Source organism: Thermobia domestica, chromosome 11, assembly GCF_964235325.1.
Source record: "Thermobia domestica chromosome 11, izTheDome1.hap1.1, whole genome shotgun sequence".
NCBI classification, from domain to species: domain Eukaryota; kingdom Metazoa; phylum Arthropoda; class Insecta; order Zygentoma; family Lepismatidae; genus Thermobia; species Thermobia domestica.
Genome location: NC_137464.1, coordinates 219,536,109 through 219,562,038, shown reverse-complemented (window position 1 = coordinate 219,562,038; position 25,930 = coordinate 219,536,109). Strand labels below are relative to the sequence as shown.

The 25,930-nt window shown below is 35.8% G+C and overlaps 1 protein-coding gene across 8 annotated transcripts in view; it reads right to left on the bottom strand.

Moving 5' to 3' along the window:
* The window catches only part of LOC145664753 (uncharacterized), a 49,139-nt gene extending 23,658 nt beyond the window's left edge, over positions 1–25,481 (bottom strand). The window contains exons 1-5 of one of the 8 annotated variants that reach the window (XM_081731674.1): positions 25,005–25,481; positions 22,031–22,187; positions 20,427–20,554; positions 13,804–13,941; positions 10,166–10,294 (exon numbers count right to left, since the gene is read on the bottom strand). In XM_081731674.1, the coding sequence (XP_081587800.1) occupies positions 10,166–10,294; positions 13,804–13,941; positions 20,427–20,546 (387 nt within the window). In that variant the 5' untranslated portion in view covers positions 20,547–20,554; positions 22,031–22,187; positions 25,005–25,481. The other 7 variants (XM_081731673.1, XM_081731669.1, XM_081731666.1 and 4 more) reach the window with 7 other exon arrangements.
* Between the last annotated feature and the right edge of the window lie 449 nt (positions 25,482–25,930).

Sequence of the window (25,930 nt, the reverse complement as noted above, 5' to 3'; positions counted from 1 at the left end):
GAAAAGGACATTCAGGGCGACGTCCAGTCACCGAGGAAACTGTGGAGCGGGTAAGAGCAGCCTTCGTACACAGCCCACGGAAGTCTACACGTAAAGCTAGCAGAGAGTTGCAGATGTCACAAACAGTAAGCAAGATCTTACGCAAGCGTTTGCGGTGTTACCCGTACCGACTGCAGTTGGTTCAAAAGTTATACCCACAAGACAAGGTAAAGCGCCGTAAGTTCTGTGAGACTATGCAAAATTTCATGGAGGACGACGAAAACTTTCTGATGAAGATCATTTTCAGCGATGAGGCGACATTTCACTTAAGTGGAAAGGTGAATAGACACAATGTAAGGATATGGGGAACCCAGAATCCTCATGCAACTGTAAATGTGGAACGTGACTCACCGAAAATCAATGTTTTTTGTGCAGTATCAGAGCGTCGGGTGCACGGTCCGTTTTTCTTTCAGGAACAAACAATTACTGGTGAAAGTTACTTAGCATTGCTACGTAACTGGTTGATTCCGCAACTTAGTAATGCAGAGATAGACGACTTCGTTCTACAACAAGATGGAGCGCCGCCATACTGGCATCGTGCTGTACGCAGGTTTCTAAACGAGAACCTCCCAAACCGATGGATAGGGCGCTCTGGAGTCAATGATCAAGTTCTTTGCAAGTGGCCTCCAAGATCACCTGGCCTCACTGTTTCTGACTTCTTTCTGTTGGGATTTGTGAAGGACAAAGTGTATGCAACTCCACTACCCGCAACTCTGAACGATCACCAAGAACGCATCAGTGATGCTGTCAACTCCATCACACCGGATATGCTTCACAACGTGTGGTTGGAGCTAGGTTACCGCCTCGATATTTCCCGCGTTACAGGTGGCGCGCACACCGAGTGTTTGTGATTTCAATTATTGCTACAAAAACTTTTTGAGTTTATGTATCACTGTTCAAAATTTCAGCAAAATATTCCTTCGCATATTAAATTTACACTAATTTGAAACCTGGGACTGTTTCTGTGCTCACCCTGTATCAAACTTGGAAATGAAAGGAAATAACTTTGTAAACTTTTATCTCGATTCATAGACCTATTCCAACTCCTCGTTATTTGGACATGTATTTCCTTCTCCACAGATCTGGCATATCACACAGAGTATGGAATGAAATTGAAATTGAAGCATATTAAAAACTTCGAACCTGCGGAGATTCCAACACGGGCCACCTTCTAAGAAAAAACTGATGCAGTAAACATTTGCCTACGCCGACCACTTACTTGGTGTTGCACAAAAACTGTTAGCTAGTTGAAATCTTTCATGTAAGACTAGTTCACATACTAAAGCCTGTATGAAGAGACTATCATTAATTAATATAATTAATCATTTCTTTCTTTAACTCAAAAACAAGTCAAATAGACCTTTCTCAATGGGAAAAATGTCTCGAAACGTTTAAGTGGAAGCTGCTTTTAATGTAGGTTAAGCAGCCTAGGAAAAAGACAAGATGGCAGACGTTATTTTGTAATTATTTAAATTGTATCAAGACGTCGAAGAATATTAGTTAAGTTTCGAGATATTTTAAAGTAAAGTACGTTCAGCAAACGTATTAGCATCGTAACTAGAACTTTAATTTGTCATCTTTACCCGAATGATTTGTACACTCGAAGAAATAGATATTTTACTTTTGGCTTAAGCATATCTGCTGAGAATAGTAAATCTACTCTTAGCAACACCGCTCAAGTATAGAATTGACTTTATCTTCCCTCTCTCAATTGCCGAACACACGAACCAGATACAAACTTCGAACGCAGACGAACAGAAAGCCAAGAACTGAAAGGAGTTTTAAAGCACAAGTATTTTTTAAAACCATGTTTAAAGACATATTTTGCCTGAGAACATTACATAAAGTGCTACTCAAGCTGAGGTGGGAAGGGAGGAAAGGATACTTTTTGTTATTTTTCAAAATTTATTTTTAAGGAAACTATAAACACCTTTTTCCTCTGCATTAGGGATATATTTTTTTGTTAAATTTATTGGGTAACGATCCGAATATTGCTTATCAGTGGGTATTGTATTTATGGTATTACTGGAAACGTTTCACACATTCATAATGCCAGTGACCAATATTTCTAAAAAGACACGAAAATGCATGTGGGTGTGTGGGTGTTGCAACTTGACGCCCATGCTTTATGTGCGTATACTCCTAGATTCGATTCATTGTAGGGAGGCCATTGGCAGGTTCGTTGATCTGAAGTTTAGGGTTCTTCTTCAGCATCCAATTCATAAAACCTGTAGTTATTTACAATAATAATAATAAATTCCCTGGCATTACAGCCACGAACTATGGCCTACCAAATGACCGTCAGCTCAGTGATATGTGGTGAACATATCGATCTTCAATGATTTTTACTGGATTTCTAGGTCAACCAGATTGAATTTAGTTGAGTTTCGTGGGGTCAACACATTGACCCAAACGCGGTTGTTATTGAACAATGAGGTTGTTACTGGATTTCTAAGCTTACTAGACAGCTTTCAGCTGAGTAATGTATGGTCAATATGTCGACCACAACGCAATTATTACTGGGGATTCTAGGACTACCACACGGCTTTTAGTTGAGTGATGTGTTGTCAGCACATTGTTACTGGATATCTGGTCCTATCACACGCTTATAGTTAAGTAATATATGGTCAGCACATGAACCCGAACGAGATTGTTACTGGGATTTCTCTGACGGCTTTTAGTTGCGTGATATATGGTCACCACATTGATCCCCAACGCGGTTGTTACTGGATTTCTACACTTACAAGAATTGTTTTAATTAAATGATGTGTGGTCAGCACATTGATTCTAACGCATTTGTTACTGGGCTTTCTAGCCCTACCAGATTGTTTTTAGTTGAGTGACGTATGGCAGCACATGGATCTCAACTCAAATATAAATGGGTTCCTAAATCTACCACATCGCCTTGGAAATTAGAGATCGACCATTTTACACTGTCACAGTCTGTTCGCTGCACACGGAAGTGCTACTCCTCCTTATGTAGTATGGGCTCTGTCTTAACATACTACCACCATAGCCCTGATCGTTGCCAGACCAGATTTCTGACTTGTTTCCAACTCTAGAGACTTATCTATTTATAGTCTGTGGAAGTGTCAAGCTTAATTTCATTCTGTGTATTGGTGGGTAATATTGTTTACACATTTTTGTAATATGTGATATTGAATGCCTGAATATGTCTGGCATACTAACATAAATAGGTGCATAAAGAGCATAATCGTGGGACGTTAAAGATTTCATTTCCAACTGGATCCAGTTTCCACTTTATATTCCGATTTCTGCAAGATCCATTTTAATATTGTCTCCCATCAGCACCTAGGTTTTCTATTAGACTGTTTAGACTGTTTCCAATTTCCTACTGGACTTTGATTTTTCAGTTAATATTTTGAAAGCGTTCCTGCTTCCTTCCATTCGGGCTACATGACCTGTTCAACTGAGCCACCTAGTCTTAATGATCTTAACAATGTTTTGAAACGATATAAATTATGCAATTCTTCGTTATTAAGTTTCCGCCATATCCCATTCCCGTCGCTCTTGGGTCTGAATATTCGGCTTAGGATTCTATTTTTCAGTCTAGGCTCTTCCCTCAAGAAAAGCGATCATGTTTCGCAACCGTACAGTACAACATGCACAATTATCGTTCTATATATTTAAGCTTTATATTCTTTGACAGAACTCACGAAGACAGAAGATTTGGACTGAATAGTAACACGAATTCCCTGTTTTCAGTAGACATTTACTTTCTTCGTGAATATGGTTTTGGTCTGTTAATATTGAGCCTACCTGAAAATATTCACTTTGTCGGAAGTATTATTTTCGCATCTAAAATTTTGAAGTTGAATCCAAGATGGCCGCCGAAAACGCGGTATAGGCTGTAACATTTCCCCCCCTTCTCTGTAAGATTTGTAGGGATACTTGATCACTGTCTTTCGCTATTGGACTCTCCTAAGACTTTCGGCCACCACTACTACGACATACACACACACACAAATAAATAAATAAATAAATAAATAAATAAATAAATAAATAAATAAATAAATACATTAGTATATAGAAAAAAATGATAACCAAGATTCATATTAATAGTTCAAAAAATTCTCTTATCGTTGTTATGTAGGCCTATAGTTTTTTTTTTCTTTCTTCTTTCTTTGTTAGTTCTTCCTTGTTCTGCACTTCTACGGATCACACATTCCATTAATTTTATCTTCCAGTACTAAAGTCTCTCATCTTCAGCCTGACGACCCTATCATGTGCGCCTGCCATCTCCAGGCTTGACAGCTTAATTTTTGTAATTTAGTTTTTCTATCTTTTCTTCCTATTTCTTCCCCTGTCTTCTCTCTCTCTCTCTCTCTCTCTCTCTCTATATATATATATATATATATATATACAGGGTGGCGCGCGAAACGATCCGGGGTTTGCTGTTAAAGTAACTTTGAATTTTATAAGTAGAAATTTTATTGTATGTTTAAAATGTGTACTGTTGCTAAAGTTAATACGTTTTCTTTTGTGTTTCAGGTAGTGGGCCACTGCAATATATGGCGTAACTGAGGCAGACTTTCTATTCAACAGTGCTGACATATACTTAATTTTTCATGAAACAAAAATGTTGTGCAAACACAAAGACGGTTTTATGCTCATTTTATGACAACGTAAACTCCTCGGATAAAAAAAATATACAAAACCTATGAAAAGTTTAAAAGGGAGGGTTTGGTGTTGGAATTCAAGCGGCCTTGCTCGATCTCCGGAAATGTCAAGAAAATCCTTGTGGCGGCTGAAAATGTAGTTAGGAAAATTTATCCAGCAATTCCAGGCGTTCAATGTAACGAATATTAAAATATGATTTGAATTTACTTCTTTTTATAATTACAGTATTGATAAAGTCACTATTAGAAACAAAGAGCGATTGGCATGTTGTGAGTGAGCCCGTGGAAAGGACAAAATCTTACAAATATGTGGTTTTCGAATAAGACCTGCTTCTACTTTAATAATATCGTGAACAGTTAAAAATGTACCGACAACCTAATAATCTATAACGAAAAAGTATAGCATGCTCCAACAATTATAATATGGGCACCTGTTTTCAGTCATGGCTTAACTCATGCTCCAAAATTACAATACGGGCACCTGTTTGCAGTCATGGCTTAACTTCCTCTTTTTACAAGGGTTGGATTTTAGTAATGACAACAACGGTATATTTGAGAAGTAGAGTACTTACAAGGTTCGAAGTTTTATAGGCCCTCGATGTAATCACCAGCATTGTGAATCACGCGTTCCCAGCGATGTAGAAGCCGCTGGATGCCGTTGGTAGTGCCTAATCTCTGGATAGTTCAGATGGAACGATCTGACGCCAGGAGGAGATCATCAACTGTACGGAAGCGTGTCCCACGAAGTGATTCCTTCATCTTCGGGAAGAGGTCATAATCGCAAACTTAAATCTACGGGGTGTGATATGGGCAGGGGTGATACAACACTTCCCAGTCCCAACGATGCAACAAATCAGTGACCGCACCTGCTGAATGTGTACTTGCATTGTCATACAGAATGATGGGTGGGTTAGTCAGGAAGTGGCGTCGTTTTCGTCTTACAGGTGCTCGCAGATTGTTTTGCAAAAAATTTCAGTAGTACTCGGCACTAACGGTGTGTCCTTAGGGGACGGTATGGTTTATAATTACACCATCCCAGTCTATGCAATGATGAGTATAGCTTTCACATTGGTTGGGGTATTCCGAACTGTTGTTTTTCTCGGTGACCCCAGAATGACGCCACTCGTTTGATTGCTGTGGTCCATACTTTTGGGCCCAGGTCTCATCAATAGCAATGATCCGCCTTAAGAAGGCCTCACCTTCACGTTGATACTGTTCCAAGTGTGTTCGAGCGACATCATATTGCAGCCACTTGTGTTGTTCAATCAGATCATGTGGAACCCACCTTGAGGCGATTTTACGCAACCCCAGGTTCTTCTTCAGAATTTTTAGCACAGTCGAACGCGCTAGTCCTGTATCGTTGGCCAATTGACGAATCGTGGCGTTCCGATCCGCTAGCACTAACGCGTTCACGTTCTGCACATCATCTTCACTTTCAGGAGGATGGCCGGAGCGAGGCATGTCTGTGACGTTTTGTTGCCCGTCATTAAAAGCTTTGACCCATCTTGCTACTGTACGGTATGGTAATGCACTTGCAATGCAAACATCTTACAACACTTCGTAGCACTGTTTTGCATTCCTACCTCTAGCACATTCAATTTTCAACCAGCTCCTCTGATCTTGCTTCGTAAACATGACTGTATTCTGCGAGCACTCACGCAACGTGACTGTAGTCCACAAGCACTTACTCAGAACTGCCTTTTAACTGCTGACGCTGCGCGCGCATGGAGGGGAGGGCAGGCGAGTTCATGTGCTCTGAGGGAGGGTCGGCATCTAACCTACCGCTGGTATGAATTATAATGGATTGGTTTGTTCCCGAGTATATGTATAGCAGTGTTGCAATTAATAAAAATCCAACTCTTGTAATTTTTTTAAGAAGACAACGATCAATGACAGACACTTCAAAATGCATCGTGACAGTTTCATCCCACATCTTCCTCTTCCATACAGAACGCATGATTCACAAAAGAGCAAGACCACAAGCGTCCGATGTTGTATTTAACTTTTCTCATGAAACATTCAGGTGACGAGTGGTTTCAAACCGATTTCAAAATCTTTTGTACTGTGGATAATCATTATCCCCAAACAGCTAAAATTTGAATCTCTGAACTTTTGTTTGGGAACTTTTTAATGAAAAGATATTCAGCAATCATTCTGACAATGTGACACAAATGACAAGGCAAAACATTCAGGTACGCAGTAAGATCTCTGAGAACATATATCGTTGTCGGTGGGGTACGCTAGGAGCGTTTCAGGGTTTAAGCCTTCCCTCTTGAGCAAGGCATTATGGAAAAGTGGTTATTTACTATATTAAGATACATATACACACACTTCGCACTTATTCTGAAAGGACATGAGATTGAGTGGTTTATGCCTACTTGATGATTCTGCATACAACATTGGTCGCCGCATAATGAGAAAAGTAATTGTCCGTTTTGAAAAGGTTATCAATGAAGACTACGGACATATTGAGTATATGTTAAAGTGATATGCACCTTCTAATAGTACAGTATGATGCATTGCCGTTTGATGCCTTCTGAAAAATCATTAAAATTTGCAGATCATTTCCTGCTTCACTCTGAAAATTTATATCTACAATGGTGTAAACCTAGGTGAACTAAATCTCCCTCTTACTTTTCTTCGGACTCATAAAACTACATGTGTTTACCTTAATGATATTACGGATATAACAGCCAGTACTCACCGAAACATAATGCACATACAAACAGATCTAGAAGCTGAGATATCTATAAAGTAGCGGAAAAGGCTACAAAGTATAATTTGCAATGGTATGTCTATGTGTCATGCGATCTCCTGTGGAGGTAAGACATTTTGTACTCTTGAGTTTTCATTTCTATCTGAGTTGCTGCTGGTTGCGGACGTGATGGTTTATATCTCTCTTCGTTTAGCAACACGACGTTATTTGGGATCAGAGAGTGAAGCATACGTACAGGCAACATTCAGAGGATGATGTGCTGCGAATGTTGTATTGTGTATTGTTATTAGAAATGTTGAAAAAGTGTTATAAATGTAACATTTCAATTCAGAAACTAATGGAAATCATGAAAATAAGTAGGTAGTGGTCTCTCAGTCCCCTTGTATATTGTTGTTTCTTTGTCCCACCGTATATTATCTAGTTTTAATGATAAACAGCAAAGCACTTCCACGTTCAATATTAGCACTATTCATTTTCAAATATCATAATTAAGTTGAAGCAATACAATTTAAGTTGCAATCGTCACAATATATTACTGCAGAATACACATAACGTATATTAATGCTCACATCTTACGGCTCTCATTATATATTGAAATAACTGAATTAAAACAATGCTGATTTGAAGTTGCAATTAATTATTAGAATAGCTTTAAATATCCAAATTGCCTGCATGCTTGCGACATCTAGCAACACGTAGTATAAGTCCCACTGTTTATTACAGTAAAACCTGTCAACTTGGCCACCTGCTTATCTTGGCCTGGTTCGTCTTTAACCTGCATTTTCCCATAAGATATTCGTTACTTATTACTCTGTAAGTTGGCCACCTGTCTATCTTAGAAGTTGGCCGCATTGAAGTAATGTTTATCCTATCATGGTAATGATAATTTACCTGCGTATCTTGGCCACGCAAAATACATTTTGTAATTCTTCTTAACTCTTTCGTATTCCCATATGAGAGCCAAATGTTCTGTATTTGTTACTGGAGACAGAGAAGCATACATTCTCACGATTTGTTCTTGGAGGTCAATGGCCAGAACACTACCCTGACAAAGGGGTGGTGAAGGAAGATGTGAATAAGAAAAAGCACGTACAGGAATTCAAGAAATGGTTGTATATATTTGTTTACCTTATCTGTTTTGGTAAAGCCATTAGCTATATCGGCTCCTTCCATCAGTGGGGAGCTTTAGTAATTCCGGCAAATTCTCAACGTTAAAGCTAACCATCTCAATTGTTATCTATTGGCATCTGACAGCTTGTCGAAAGGTAGCGGAGGATTTGAGATATGAATTCCGTTAAGATTTTCTCAAAAATCGTTCACTCCAAGGGAAACACTTGTAGCTCATTAATGAAAGGTAGTTAACAACGAAATTAGAATGTGCATATGTGCCAAAAAGAATAAAAGACATAAGTCTAGAATGAAACAACATGAGTAAATTTGTTATTAATAACTGATTTGCTATTTTTCAAAAGATATGCACAGAAAATATTTGTCACTGCTGAATAAACTGCATATAAATTATTCAATTTATAATTTTCCTTTTCTTGTTTTCAATCTGAATAGCTCAGTGTGCTAGAATATCAATTTCAATAAAATGCGTACATACGTTTCTATTTTATGGTTGTTTGTGTTATTGTGTTTTCAATCTGAATAATTCAGTGTACCAGATTAGTTTTATAGGAAGAGAAAGGTACATATATTAAATATACTGTAGTGATTTTTTTCTAGTACTGGTATTGTTATGATTACTCTATATACATTATTTAAAACTAGCCGTGCCATTGCTTATTAAAATTATACAATCAAGTAATACTAGAAACACTATTCTAAAAATACACCAATCACACTTATTTTCTGTAAGTTGGCCACTTTTCAATGGAATCGATGGTGGCTAATATAGACAGGTTTTAATGTATTAGGAATTAGCGTGGTTTGTCTTTTATAAATAGAATTGAGCATAGATACAGAATCGACGCCATACTGAGACCGATGACTCAGTACGGCGTACTGCTCCAATGAACTGATGATCCTTCTATGACCACGGTGTGAACAATTTTATCACAACTTAATTTTATAATTCTTGGTAAGCTGTAATCGAGACGACGAAATCAACAATACTACCAAATTTTAACGCACTAAACAGACAAGATCAATAATTAGATAAACAAGATTTTGTTTGAGGATTAACATTCCTTTTCAGAACAAAAGCCAAAACAAACTGCACTTGTAACTCAACGTGAAATTTCACATGTATTCCATAAGAAATCCAATTCCACCTCCGCACCAAAGGAAACGAGTAACTACTCAACTACAAGGATACTTCATCTATATTTTCTCTGTGCCGGACAATATATTGACGAAAATGATTCCTACTGGAAATTTTAACATCCAGTCATTCAGGCTATTAATGTCCTTGAAGAATTTGTTACTGGTACAAAATTTGTCTTGAAAACGTTTATAGAACTAAAGAATGAGATAAAAATTCCAGAGCAGCGATGTGTGCTACAAATATACTTCTATTAATTTTCTCTTCTTGATAGATTTTCTCTCCGTTCAACACACACACACAACACAAATAAATAAATAAATAAATAAAAATAAAAATAAGAGCAATTAGAATATCTTTTACATTTCTTCTCTTCTAAATGTCATTATTAGAGAACAAATATTGCATTGTTAACATATAATAAATATAAATGAGAAGTCTGTGAACAGAAAAAAAAAAATCTATCCACGAAAGAATACATTTATATCAAATGCGAATACTTACTGAAATATTTAAACACGTCTGCAGCCTGAATATTATGCCCTTGCTTTCTTCAGGAATACTGAATATATTTATTTTGTTCTTCTTATCTTCCATACACACTAGACATACGTCAGATGATGATACATTGCTCTGTAAAGGACGAAAAAAAAAAAAAAAAAAAAAAAAGGAGTTCGCTAGTTAACAACTCATATTACAGTATGAAGGAAAAAAACATCTTATCTTGTCAGGCGCGGATCGCGAGAGAAGTCACACCGATAAAAATTAAAGCTTTACTGTTTCAAACTAAGGTGGGGGTAGGGGTGGGGGGTATCTAATGTTCAAAATGTTGTATACACGAATGAAAACATTAGGTTATTCTTCTTTCTTTACTTTGGATTTATAAAACTTTAATTTTTACCGATATGATTCTCCTCGTGAGATGCTCCTGGCTTATATAAAGTGTATTGGTACACTAACTACAAAGATACTCACAGTTTGCTCTTTACTAAACTGTTATAGATTTATTACACCATCATCAAATTTTCGTCCCTTTCACTGGTAGAAACATTAAGACACAAATACGGAAAAGAGGGATTATGTCTTTATAATGTTGCTAATAAAAACAGCGAAAATTCCACGACTAATGATGTTTAATAATTTCGTAACAGCATAACAGAGGGCAAGGAGATGGTAGGAACAAAGCTTCTGCTTCTTACGTAAATGGTAGATGTGTCTCCAATTAATGTTTTAAGACAAGTGAAATCCCACCGGCCGCTGTGAAACGACAAAACTGATACACTCACAAATTAGTATAATTTTTTTTTCTATGATAATTTACAAAATAAATCTCTCCCACATAGTGAATTAATTCTGCTGTTCTACCATCCACATGCATATGCTTCGCAACTGCCGAAATCGGTGTACTTACGATGACCAGATATCTTATACTAATACACGTGGAAAAATTACCTAATGACCTAATTACCTGATACAAATACGTTTTCTGTTTGCAAATTAAAGGTATCCATACATCTCGTTTGGACCGAGGAAATTTCTTTTATGTAATAGTGTTGTAAGCTTATTTGGTTCTACAACGGAACATTGAAATATCAGAATAGTTTTAAGGTATCGACCTAATATATCCAAGTGAGCACAGTAATACATAAAAACAAAAATAAGTTACACTTAAAAAATAAACTATGATTATGCGCCTTTCAAGACAGATTGCATCACAGGGATTTATTTTCGGAACAATATTGTCTGTAGAGAAATACAATAGATTTTGTTTCTTTTTATACAGTAACTGTAGCTAGAGTGACAACAGTAAATAAATAAATAAGAAAAGGAATCGAACAAGATAAATACAATTGATATTGCAGTTACTCTAAGACTAGTAACAAAACTTTCAATCCTGCGTACAGATCTTTTAGTTGTGTCGTGTTGTAATCGCTGAATTTGTACTATTACTACTGAAGAAGACATTTCCATAGAGCCAAACAAGCGTAGTGAGCTCAACACATACTTGGCCAGGCTCATAAATGACATTTTTAGAAGTAATACTAGATTCGAGGAACACCGCGCTTAGTCAATTATACAGTTTGTGAGTTTAGACAGGAAAGTGGAACAGAAACTTCAGAAAACAAAAAAAAAAAAAAAAAAAAAAAACTGGAAACAATTAGGTAACGAAATCAAAATTTATGATGTTTATTATAGAAATTCAAAGTTATATTTCATTGAAGAGTATCTGTGTGATAAAAAGAATGTTATACAATGTGAACCACTCCGTGCTACAAAGAATGTTATCCAATGTGAATCAATCTCTTAAGCTGACATACTGGGAACCTATTTACAGATATTATTTCGTAAGCTAAGAAAGCACGCCAATCAAGACGGCAATTTCGTAAATAGTCAGAATGAGTTTATTTTACAGAATGACATAACAAAAGCAATATGGTCAGGATTGTAATTTTGTGAAGGTTTGTACGGTTATCGAAAGTGAGCTTCAACACAGGCATATGTTGTCCTATTCTCTTTCATAACAATCCTTCGGGAAATCGCGGAAATCATTAATCTTTTTTCTTGTAGAATGATTTTGACTTTGTCTTCAATCAATGCAGCTTATTGTATTCGTTCTTTTGTCGCAGATGATTAAGTACCAGTGATCTTTTGACTGAAGAGTCCGAATTACAAATACTCTCACCTCCGTCAGTTGGCGTGAAACCAATGCCATGCTTGTGCTGTTTTTATGCTCAGAATCAGACGATTCACTTTCTGATTCGAATCTGGGGGCACTATTGACCAAATCATCAACAGTATTTATGAATGTGTCGTAATGAATGTGACGTATGAATGTCTCTCGACGTCTGAACATTTTTGAATGTCTGAATGATATCCTTTCTTAAAGGAACATTGATTGCAATAAGATGTCTTTTAATTTTTCGGACTCGAGACAAAACAACATATGATATTTCGAGAGATATTTCTTTATCATCACTGACTGGCAGCATCAAGAGGTTACGATGATACTGCCGTACTCGCAGTTGTATCATGGACCCCAGGGTGACAAGAAAGCAGAAAGTGGTCTGTTTTCATTATTTGTATTATTATTTTTAATTATTATGAAAACAATAATTTAACATATTATCATCTAGAAGAGACACTTCGGAGCATATTTTAGTACACAAACTTGGCAATGATTCAACGGAAAAGTGGGAAATTTCAAAATTGAAATTCAATGTAAAGAAAAATAGGCTACAGCTTATGCAAAAATGGGTATGCTTTTGCATTTGCCTTACTTTTGCAGTCAATTGTACAATAGTAACGTCATTTGGCAGAAATATTGTAATGTATAAAAGACCGTGTGAAATTGTGTACTCGATTTTTATTCTGTACAAATATATGGAGACCCTCTTTTGCTTATCGCACCCTTTCTTTACGAATCTTGAAAATGCCAGAGTTTGTCTTCGATATCTATAACAACTTTCGGCAATATCTTCGCTCGCAGGATGAGTGAAGTCGTACCGTAACGAACAGTGATCGGTATATGTCGTCGAGAGCAAGTTTTACCATCTTTGCTCCTTATTTTAGATATTGTAGGGATAGATGTGGAGCTATTAAGAAGCCCAATAAACGATTAAGATACATCTAAAAGATGAAGATAGAAATTGTTAATTAAGACAATACCCAGTTATTATACATCCGATTAGTTCAACTCTCTATATTCAGACTCTTCAATTAAAAAGACTAATTACGTCCTGTATTGATATTGGTATCAATGATTATATTTTCTTCAAATTTAAATAATTTACATGTTTTCTCCCTTATATACGTCAATATTAGATCTTAGTGGTCTAACTCCACATTTCACATGCCTTCCGAGACGTGCTGCGGCCGTTTGGCCTAAGTTTTGGACCGGCACCGCGAATTGCATGTGGTCCGTAGTTCCTCAATCGTTGATGATTAATTCTCCTTCACGTGGTATACTGTCAAGGTATGTCCCTCACCCTTGATTCGCATGTGTTACGTAAGCCTTATTCTCTAAGGGAGTGGGATACGCCCATTGCGCGGCCAGACCGAAGTCCTGAGTCACTGCAGAAACTCTTTGCTAGAAATACCATGCAACATGAAAAAAAAAAAAAAAGAAAAGAAAGGAAACCCACACTGTTTACCTGACAACTAAGTTTTTCAGATATTTTAGCCTGAGTCTTCTGATACTTTTGTTGAAAATCATCAGCTTCATTCAGTCTATACAAACAGGAGTTACATATAGATTTCGTCCACGGATCATTCGGATGCACCTACAATGAATAGATTAACTTCAATAAAACATTATAGTAGACAAACACAATATAAAACTCGAGGATCACATTAAGCTCTGGAATTTTCAATTCTTTAGAATAAATTTTTAACACTACTATACAAAATAATTTAGTATTTTTTTTTTTTTTTAACAGGATTAATGTCACTTATCATGCCATCTACAAGCTTCTTCGTGGCTATATGAGTAGTGTGCATGTCTTCAGCCCGGGGGATCGGGGTTCGATTCCCGGCGGCAGCTCATATGGTTCAGATACAACGTTAAACTGTAGATCCAACCCTCATATAGCCTCCCTACTGAGCGAGTCACTAAACCCCAACTTAACCAACTGACCAATCATCATGTCATTTACGTTTAGGGTACCCTAAAGACACTTTACAATCCTCAACATACTTCCATTCCAGTATCAATCTAAGAATCTTATCCAGCAATTTCACACACACACACAAAGCCGGCAAATGAATAACGAAATGTATGTTTTGCTTTCAGAGAGGGCTGACAGCAATTGATAAGCTTTATATATATGTATTTACTAAGTATACTGGATTACATAATATCTGTTACGCTGTTTTAAGTCAAGAAATGACCGAAATTAAAAGTTACAATAACCTAATAGTGTGAAATGCTAACAACAACAACAACAACAACAACAACAACAACAACAACAACAACAAAAAGAAGAATTTAAAGTGGCAGATTGCAAAAAGTGCTTGAGCTGGTGTTATCGTATGGTGGATAATACGTAATTGTCTTATGTAATTAAATTAATGTGTACAGGAGCTAGCGCAAATGGTTTCGATGACACGTTCAGTCTTCGGTGTTAGAAACTTATTCCAAATTTCTCTCACATCTGAAATATAAGTATCCTTTTTATAACAGCTCCCTCTATGGTTAGTGTTCCCGTCTTCGGCGCGGGAGACCCAGGTTGGATACCGTGCCGATGCGTTAACCACTAGCTACCCAGTTCTCTCCCAGGAGTTTAAATCTGTTGTTCGCTCCTTTACTTTTCTTTTTAACGGAACACTACTTTCCTTTTGCAATTTCAGTGGAAGTCCAAAGAACGTAGCAAAAACATATTTCGGGTCAATGCTATAAAAAGCTTAGCAGATGTGCTATTTATGAAACATATTCACGAGGACGAAAGGACAGGAAAGGAAGTACTGAGGAAGTTCCATGTTTTCGCTAGTTATACGATTTTCAGAAATTAAGGTTAGGTCTTGTATTTCGAAAAAAGCGCATTGAGGTGCTTTACTTCCACATGCTATAAAATGTTGAAATGTACATGGTCTCTTTGTCGTTAATTCTACAGTCAGCTTTCTAGTAATATAGTATCTAGTCCATAGCAAAATGGTTTGTATTATTTAGAACCAAAAAGGCACCTAAAGGGAAAGGTTGGGCTTTAGAAAGGAGATATATCACACCTATATGAGATCATAACAGAACCCTTTTATCATGAAAAAATATATTCTGTTGTTTTCTTATAATAATAATAATAATAATAATAATAAAACCTAATTTCGGTGATAAATTAATGATGATCATAGAAGCATTGCACCTTCTCATGGAATTTTTCGTTTGCATCGTAATTCTATGATTTTGGGTAGCCAACTGTGATGCGATGCCGTTTTTAATAAAACGCCATACATATATGCAAATTCGATATTTATTTTCAACTCAGTCATTATACTCACCTTAAATTTCAATCTATACATCAGACGGAAGCTTTAACAAACTACCAGGAGTTAGTAATCTTCCAGAATACAAGCTCACAATCTGATCTGGCAGCCTTGACAAATGAAGAGCACCTCCACAAATCCTTAGTTGTTGTTCAAAGTTAATCACAATTTCAACTCCCGAGAACTGAACACAGGTCTCTGGCTTGTCGTGCCGTGTGTCAGCCATTATGCTACCCAGTCTGCAGCCATATACTCTTCCACTCTTGAGAGGAATTTGTGAGGACTAACTTGTCTGTTTGTTTGTTTTTTTCTATATTTATCATAAAAGGAGAATTCTAACTTGTTTTTCCAGCACTTTCTTTTAAGTGCGAAATTAATATCACCGAAATTAATGTTTTCTTAGTGCCTGCAGCATAAATAAGGAGGGAAGCAAAGCTCTACATTTGATCTTTTGAAGAATAATTATATACAATTTCAAAGCTTACTGCTCCAATTTTGCAGCTGTTCTTAGGTCGTAATCATTACAAAGATATTAAAACTTATTTTGGAGTTGTGAAAAAAGTTTTACAAGAAATCTTTACGATCTGAAGAAGATGGAAGTTACCGTTGAAACATTTGAACTAAGTTCAGCATAACGCATTTTCCGGTAAATTAGCTTAATTATGAAATTATTACGTATAATACGCCACACAATAACACCAGCTCTAGCACTTATTTTGTAATTCGCCAGCCAAAGTGACGATTTCTCTTTGCGTATCGTTGTGTTATTATTATCTTATTCTGGCAATTTCTTTATTTAAGATTGCCTTATAAGCAACTTTAAAAACAAGAAACTTAACAAACAACTTTAAAAACAAGACATTTAATTACACCAGAGAAGTTACTCCACCTAGTTTTACTCAATGTCTGATTGTAAATGAATTGATGATGGGTAAAATTTTACCTTATATTACGTATGTTCAATTTATCCTTGGCAATAATTTCGGTTGAACAATTCTGCAAAAATCTTCAGGTCAATTTCGGAAAAATCGATTAAACAACAAGTCTTACATCCTGCTGAATGTCTTCTTTTCTTGCACTTTGAAGTATAATTTTACTTGTGGAGAACCCAAATTAAAAATTGTATAGCTACTAGTACCAAATGTGAGAAGTTTGTAGCATGTTGCAATGCTTAATTTCGAAGATTTTCCAGTGACAGTTGTTTATTACTAAAATTTTGTTAAATTTATTCCTTCGAATATCTCGGTGCCAAATCGCATTTGCAGAAATTTGTTTTCAAAATTTCTGAGTCCCATTTCCTAACTACAAAACTACATAAGCTGACGTAAAATAAAGGGGTATTTCCGGTTGACGTGGGAAGTTGAAATTTGGCATGATTTTAGCTTTCCGGGACTAACCCACAGGAAAATTATCAAAAGCGAATATTTGTAATTTTTACGGAGTCTAAAGGGGGAATGAAGAAATTCTCCATGTTATTTAAATGGGCCTTTTTTTTTAACCTATTATCTCATGTTTTAGGTACTTTTTGTTTGTATTACCTAAGTAAACAAGTAAAAATAAAAATTTTCAATTGTTGAGTGGTTTTATGGGGAACTGAAAAATCTTTCTGATGTTATTTACATGGGATATCATCTACACCCCAAAATGTTTAGGCACTTTGGGTAAGATTAGAATAGTGAAATTTGGTATGATTATAGCTTTCCGGGACTAACCCACAGGAAAATTGCCAAAAGTGAATATTTTTAGTTTTTAATGGGTATAAAGGGGAGATGAAGAAATCCCTATGGTATTTAAATGGACGTTTTCTTGAGATAAAAAATCTTGTGTTTTAGATAGTTGAAATACGAAAAGAAACTTGAAATTTGGAAGAATTGTGGGTTTACGAGGTGCAACATCGTAGGGCAGTAAACTCGTGGGTCAAGGGGCGAAGCCCCCAGCTGGCCAAGTTCAGGAAATGTACGAAAATGCACGAAATTCGCAGAACAAATGCACACAATTCACTCTTGATGCAAATTCTGATACGTAAGAGACGCAAGACCGCAGGCCGAGCAAACGCGGGGATCTGGGGGCGGAGACCCAGCTAGCCAAAGGCTAGTCTTATTATATAACTCATTGTTTACGTAAGTTGCCTTTGTCTAAATTCATATTAAATTTCACGATTTGTTGAAATAAGATTCATATACTGGTTATTAATCTAGTGATGATGTTTTAATAATATATTTTCGTATTTGATGGAATGCTTGGAATTACATAAATATTTTGATAATCCTAATATTTGGCATCTCTGTAAATGTTTCTAATTCTTATATTTATATTCTTTTCTTGCCATATCATGTATGTGCTGTTGCAACACATAGATGTCGTATAAGTCAGAAATATTTTCTAATTCACATAGTAATTTTTGAACCTGTCAACGACTTCTCAAGATTTTTTGTGATTTGAATGAGACTTTCAATTAATATTTTTGCGCAACTTTCTACAACCCTAAAGGATAGTTCTGGCCGTAATGGAAAAGAAATTTATGTGTCTTTAGAATCTGCTTTATTTTAAATTTGATTTTCTTATTAAGATATAATCCATGTCTATTGTTTCAATTCATCTAATATCAATGTGCTGTACCCATTTAGAGTGTCGTTATTAATTTACTTACAACTAATTTTTTCTTTTCTTTTCTTTTCTTTTTCTTTTTAATGCTACTTTCTAAACTCTAAAAGGAATTTATCCAAATATTTGATTTTGTCTTGGAGGGGTTAGTAGATTTGTTTTATTTATGTAGAAGTTATACACAATTGGTTTTTTATAAACGTTGATAATGAATTTATTACTGTATCTGCAGATCGTAGGTAAACTTAAGTTTGAGGATTTAACTCTACGAGTAAATCTTTTTCCTTTCTATAAATCAACGTGAAAAATCTGCAAATCTGTAATATTTTAAAAATTTGAATTGAACTAGCTGAATTTAACGCCAAGGATAAATTACATTTACGCAACATAAAAAAAAATTAAACTCCTTATCATAGAATACGCGTAGAAATGAGAACGTTAAGTTATTAAGGTAGGATTCTTGGGAAATCTTGACCAAAGTAAGAGATAAAATAGACAGCAAGCAAAAAACACATTTTACATGTATTAATTCACCTAAGTTGAGTTCTGTTTTTAATCTTTGTACAGTGGATCGATATGTTATAAACTTAATCCGTTCAGTAACGCTACTCGTGAATAGAAATTATTTTACTCACTGCAATTAAAGTAAAGTTAATTAATCCGTTCTAGCGACAGGTACACGATTTTTTTTTTAACAATTTTCAAGTGTTTTCATATGACCAAGAATACACAATGAAGATAAAATATTCCTTACTTAGCCATAATGAGGGCTAATTAACCCAAATGTGCCATCAAGAACAAAAAGTGAAGTTTTTTAATGCAGTAATGTGACAAATAATGTTTACGGCAAATGCGCAAAAGCACTACTGAGCGGGTGAGACTATGGGCACAGAGGTATGTATTAGTTCGTACGCGAAGTATCATCCGGAGTCGAGGGAAAGATGGTTCAGGAAACTTGTTCGTGAAGAAAAGAGTTTGTGAATCCAGGGTTCACTCTGGCTAATAACTTCGGATATACGAGGATGATTCAGAAAGGAATGCCTCCAAGCCCACTACTTGGCCAATAGTACTGAAAACATTCTGAACTCTTTATCATTAATGTACTGATGTTTAAGCTATAGAATATCACTTGTTTCACCTTTCTATCTCTTCTCGTTCTAGAGTAAGAGCAATCCATGATATCCAGTGATGACGTCCGGTTGAAACAACGGCCTTTCATTGAATTTCTGACTGCAGAAGGTTGTGCGACCAGGAACATTCATCGCCGGCGACGAGTAGTGGATACACCATTACGACCCGGAAACGAAGCGTCAGTCAATGGAGTACCGCCACACGTCCTCCCCTCCGCCCAAAGTAATTCAAACTTGTCCGATCTGCTAGCAAAGTATTGTTGACATTCTGCCTTATCCTGTCTATAGTCCGGATCTTGCGCCCTGTGGCTTTTGGCTCTTCCCCAAACTTAAGGATTGCCTTAAGAGCCAACGCTACAGCTGTGACGCAAGAGGTGGAAGCAGCAGTTCGGCAATGGTGTCGCCAACAGCCAGCACAATTCTTCGCCGACGGCATGAAAAAACTTGTTTCGCGTTTTGTTACCCGTAATGGGAACTATGTTGAAAAATGATGCCACCATTTGTAGCTAACATTGCAAGCTTTCACTGATACCTGTATCGGTGCTATCTGTCCAACACAAATAAAGGCATCACCTTGGATGCATTACTTTCTGAATTACCTTTGTATATATATATATATATATATATATATATATATATATATTCTTTATCCCAGGACTTAGAAAGGATGGTTCATTGGTTGTGTTTAGCGTTCCTTCTCAGCACCGAGCCTATACGAGACGTGGATTTACAGTGTAAGGTGGAAACCAAACTATCATAATGTGTTCAAATTTCAAGGTTCCCACCAGAAATCGAACCCGAGACGCCGCGTACAAAAGACACACGATAGAAAGTACATCAGCGGTATGTGCCAGGAGTAAGGAAATTCAATGATACAGGAAGTAAAAATAACTGTAAGAATGGCTCTTATCAGTTGTAAACAAACTATGTCATTATTTCTACAACAATCTTGGTCTTGTGTTTTCTATTTTTGTCACCAAAATAAAGGATAGAACAACAACTTAGATGAGATTATATCAAGTAAACTATGTGAAAGTTCTAAATAAATATAGTACCTTATACCGTAAACTTCTCCATAACTTTACAGATATCAGCTGTGTTTCTCCTTCTCTTCCAAAGATATCTATACATGTCACACGACGACTAGAGCACAAACGACATGTTCTTGAATCCATTGACTAACCTGGAGATAAATAAGAAACTGGCATTAACAAAAATAATATTCTTCATTTCTTTTACGTGTAACTCAAACTTGTGCGCATAGAATATCTAGTAAACACAGTTCGAAGAAATGAACCTATAAATAACTACAAGAACCACGAATATATCTACCATATCAATACATTTTAAGGATATTCTTAGTGTAGAAGAAATTTTAAGTGATATTTCATATTCCAAAGTCAACAAGTGTAATTACCTATTAAAAACAATTCCTACAGTAATATTACAACTATTATTAATAGTGTGTTAATAATTTTCAAATCATAAAGAATGTCAAAATGAAATGATAGTGCAAAAATGGTAGCAAAGGAAGACGTACAAATTCGATAAATAAAAACAAAATATGACCAAAGCACTTTATTATTACTAATCTGTATTATAGTTTCGCCAATATACACTCTGCAAAGAACAAATAGCGATACCTCAATTCTTATGGTAACTTACACAGAAAACCATAGTTGTGGTCTGATAGAAACAAAATGAAAGAAGAGTAGGATAGCTTATTTGGATTATTTATGATATTTGAGGTATAGAATGGACCTTGTCAATTGTTTGTGTAACAATAATATTCCCGCTAAATGGTCTTGTATTCTTCTCTCTGCTGTCTTGAATCCAGATAAACTTTAGCTAGAAAATGGAATCTCGCCTTTATCTTTAGTTGTCTTATCTGGATGATGTGTGGGATGCACTGATAGAAAGCACGTTTACAATTTACTTCCGATGTTTACCTTTCTTCCTTCTTTTTTTTCTATATAAAACTATACTCTTCACATCTATTGGCTTATTATTCACTACTCATCCAATGCCGCCTAAGAATTCTGGAAGAAAAGGCCCTTTCTCACGAGTCTGCAGCCTAACATTTTAAGTTGGGTACTGCTTATTTTTTTATTTATTTATTTCACGCGCTCAGTAATTCATGACCTTTCCATATTGTGTAATCTACTTAATAGTATGAATGTTTACTATTTTATAATGCAAAGAACTGTTCAAGCAGGTGTCTGGCAGCACAACACAATCATGTGGTGAATTCCCACAGCTACGATAAGCTTCGTTCCAATATGGGTTAACGTCTTACTAAATCATTATTCCTATAAATCATTATTCTTATCAACTACTACTGCTACCAACTGTTGCCAGCACTCATGTGTATAAACTGTTATACTGTTCTACCATGTAACTGATAGGAGGAGAAATACAAAGTTTTACTTTGTACGTGTAAGTTCGTTTCTGTCACCTACGTTTAAGTGCAATAATATATTTTGTTGGATATACTAATTTAGTACATTGTTGACTATTATCGAAATGTATTGCATGGTATACTAATTTCAGTGTAAATACTAGTTTCATTACTTATTTTGGCAAATAAATTTCAACAATGTATATACCCATAATTAGTGTCACTATTACTTTACTATGTTGTATCTGAATATTTACACACTTGTTAGTCCTACTATTTACGGAATTGATGGAATGTCCATGAGACTTCGCCGAAAGCTTTGTTTCCTTGATTGATTACTTGATATATACTGGGGACCTCAGCAGCAGAGCTATTTGTCTCCGTTACGATAAGGACAATGACCAACACATTCTGTGCACTGAAAATTCAAAATAAAACTTGTAAAACACTTTAAATAAAAGTATGTAAAAAGAAATAAGTCACTCAAACAAAGTAAAATTAACAGAGAATGTGAAAATATTAACAGAATAAATAGGAAAAAGTACAAAATGCAACTAGGAAATAAATGAGAAATGGAATTATAGTAAAACATGACAGGAAAATTTAAAAATAAAACCTTAGACAGCGTTAACTATTCCAATCTCACGAATAAAAGACCACATTATGCCCTAAAGCCCGAACCAGAATTTTAAGTAGTTCTGAAGTTTTCTAAGGTCTGAATATTCTGGAAATTTCTAGAGAATGAGTAGCGTTCCCAATTGGGCGATACAATCTTCAGAATGCTAACGTTGAAAGTTTTATTTAACTAAGTGGATTTTGCATACTACTCTCGTGCATTTTATCTACTACAATCTGAATGTTTTACTAAACATATCCAGACTTCACAGTTAGATATTTCAACTCTCAGTGTTACCGTTAGTAGTAACCGTTGCTTAGCATTATTAGAAGATGAGACGATTATTCCGTGTCTAGTTCCGACGGCCCAATTATTTGTGTATTGTAAGTCCCCACTGCTATTGTAAGTCCCCAAGTCTATTGTACGCTTCTGCCAAATGTCAATCATGTAAATATATATGCGTACTATTGTACCTATGATGGCTGGGAACTATTTATAAAATAGTCTAACATGTTTTGCGTAACTGCTACCGCGATAACACTTCAAACTATGAGTATTATTGTTATTTTGTTGATAAAATTGTAACTTACTATTGTCCATTTTATTCTACCATGTGCTGCTACTAATACTATATCCTAAATAGTCATGTAATGATATCCAACTTCACTAATGTAAAATCATGTTGTGCAGTATTATTGACCAGATTCTGAAATGTATGTTGATATTATGACAACCTTGGAGAGTAGATTATATCATAATCCCTCATGGAATTGAACAAAATAATTTACCTCTAAAATAAATTCACTGATCTTATATGAATACTGGGATCATTTTTCTCTATCGTTCTTTTTCAGTATATACACATTACATAAACATATATGGTTGATATACCGAATATTTCACGACCAATATATTTCAACTACTCTAAACTTATAAGTATTGTACTGAAACTAAGTGCTATAAAATACCTTTAAAACACACAATGCAACAAAAATCAACTATCATTTTAGTGCAGATTTTTTATACGAATCCATGCATAACGTTATTGCATATATACTTTTTCAATAAATCGACTCTCTCTACCTTAAACGATCATTTTCGGAGTGTGAACTTGTACTCTGGATTATATATTTGGGTGCTGCTATGGTTTTGGCGGATCACATGTTGGAAGATTTACAGGGTCCATGTTCCGTTAAAGGGGTCCAATACAAACCTAACCTAATATAACATTATGTTATGTAATCAAACGAAAATCAATAGGAAGAAGTGGAGGAATTGCAAATTTCGTGTGGGAGAAATTACTGGACCCCCTTAACGGAACATTGACCGATTTACAGATAAAATTGAATTCGTTCCATGAAAAGACGTATTTTTAAGGAACAAACTTCTGCAGGTGAATTTAATACAAATACAGCTGTAATTTAGGTTTACAAGTGTGGGGTCACTAGTCCAAAGTCGTTACAAGTGCTTTACGACGGATAAAATAAGTGAATGCATATTAAACATGACTCTATTAGATGCTATTTTCAGCCAGTAGTATGTTTCTGCACAGTGTGCAGAAGGTGTACTTCATGCTTACAAATGTAATATGAAACCATGACAAATGTTATTGAAACACGTATCATTGCAAAAACACACGGACAATGTTTAGCAGAAGGGATCCAGCTATTTTTTTCTAAAAAATGTTATAATTTCGGTACTTTCTGTTTACATTAGGTTAGTTTCGGTAAGTGTAGGTTACTTTATGTTAGATTATATTAGTGTCGGAGTCCGGCATAATTTTCGAAAAAAATATAGAATTTCGCTTATAATTATTAATACCACGTTACTTTATGTTAGGTCTAAGTACTTGCATCTTCCATTTCTCCCGTAAATTTTGCATTTTTTATGTACTTCTGGAACCCGCCTGCTAAACATTTACCAAACAGTTCTTTTTAGTAACCTCGTTTACGCGTATACCCACTGTCGATGACGCGCCTGCTCCATTTTGACGCAGCCCACCAGCTTCACCATACCCTGACTCGGTCAGCGTCGTGCTTTTTAGTGATATAGCACAAGCTGGTTTGTGTTTTGAGACTAGTTTTTATGCCATGCTTCCGGAAGCCGTATTTACACGCAGGTCATAAAATGACTAATATCTGAACAATTACTTCTGCTTGCAACCTCAATGTCAAGTGAGATATTTTTATGTAGCCGAGCGCAAATCATTTATGGGGCAAAAAGGAAATCAATAAAAGAATTATACTTTTTCGACTGGTGTGCCAAAAGTAAACCTGCAGGTATATTTGAACATTACCAAGGACGTTATGGTAATATTGTGCATTACTTCATTGCATATATAGTTTTTCAGTAAACCGTCTCTCTGTACCTTAAACATTAATTTTTGGAGTATGGACTTGCATTCCTCTATGCAGATTTATTTTACGAAAGTTTCCCCCGACCTCAGTATTCCTATGGACTCTCATCATATAACCTTGAAGGAGTAGTGACTATCAGACTGCTGTTTTCGGAATCCAAAAAATAATATCAATCTATTTGCATAGACGAAAAATTGAAATCCATGAATAACTTCATATTCGAATCAAAGGAAGATTAAATTGAAAACAATACTTGAATTACCTTCTTCATATTTTGTCAACTCATTTTCTTCTTCTTCTTTAAAATTTACTGATTTTATGCTTTCAAGGGTCGCAGCCATTGAGCTATGTCGATCAAATCACTGACAGTTCTGTATACTAATTGATCATGAAAACGGTAATTGATGGATAATGTACGGTTTAAACTCCAACAGGGATTATACGGACGAACCTATTGGCTGATTCCGAATTAGTGTCACAATAAAAAAAATAATGATTAAATTCGGTGGAGGGGCGGCACAAAAGTGATTACAAAACACACTAAACGAAATGCACAAGTAATTATTACATTCTGAGATTTAAAAAGTGGATATAAAAATAGAATGGATTCGAAGTAGATAGATATCCTCATTACCACGCATTTTCAGCGATCCCAAGAGTATCATTCAATAAGCAGCCCATACACATAAACACATGCCTGAAGAAACAGCCCGACTTGTATGAAAAATGATAAAACCACAGGCAAGTTGATCGTGTATGGCCTCGTTCATTCAAGTTAAAAGTTTTCAAAATCTTCTGAAAACATGTTTGATGTTTTTGCCGTTCTGCGTGCATGTTTACCGTGTATGGGCTCGTTCATGCAAGGTGGCTGTTTTATATTTAGGTCCGCCAATCACGACAGCGGAAGAAATCACGTGAGTCTCTCCTCCGTCGCATGCCAAGGTCGTGCAGTTGCAGAAAGAAAAAGCACGCGTTTCCTCGTCCTCCACATTTCTCAAACTACTTTCAGTATATTGGACAGCACGTTGGTACGTGTGTGGGTAAAAAATTCTTTCAAGATGCTTGATGAAAGAAACCTTTCATACATGTTGGTAATGCAAGTGCGTGCGTCTATGGCGCGCTATACATGGCTCAAGTATCCTCTTATTGGCCAAAGTAAATGATGACGTTAGCATTTGCTCTAGAAAG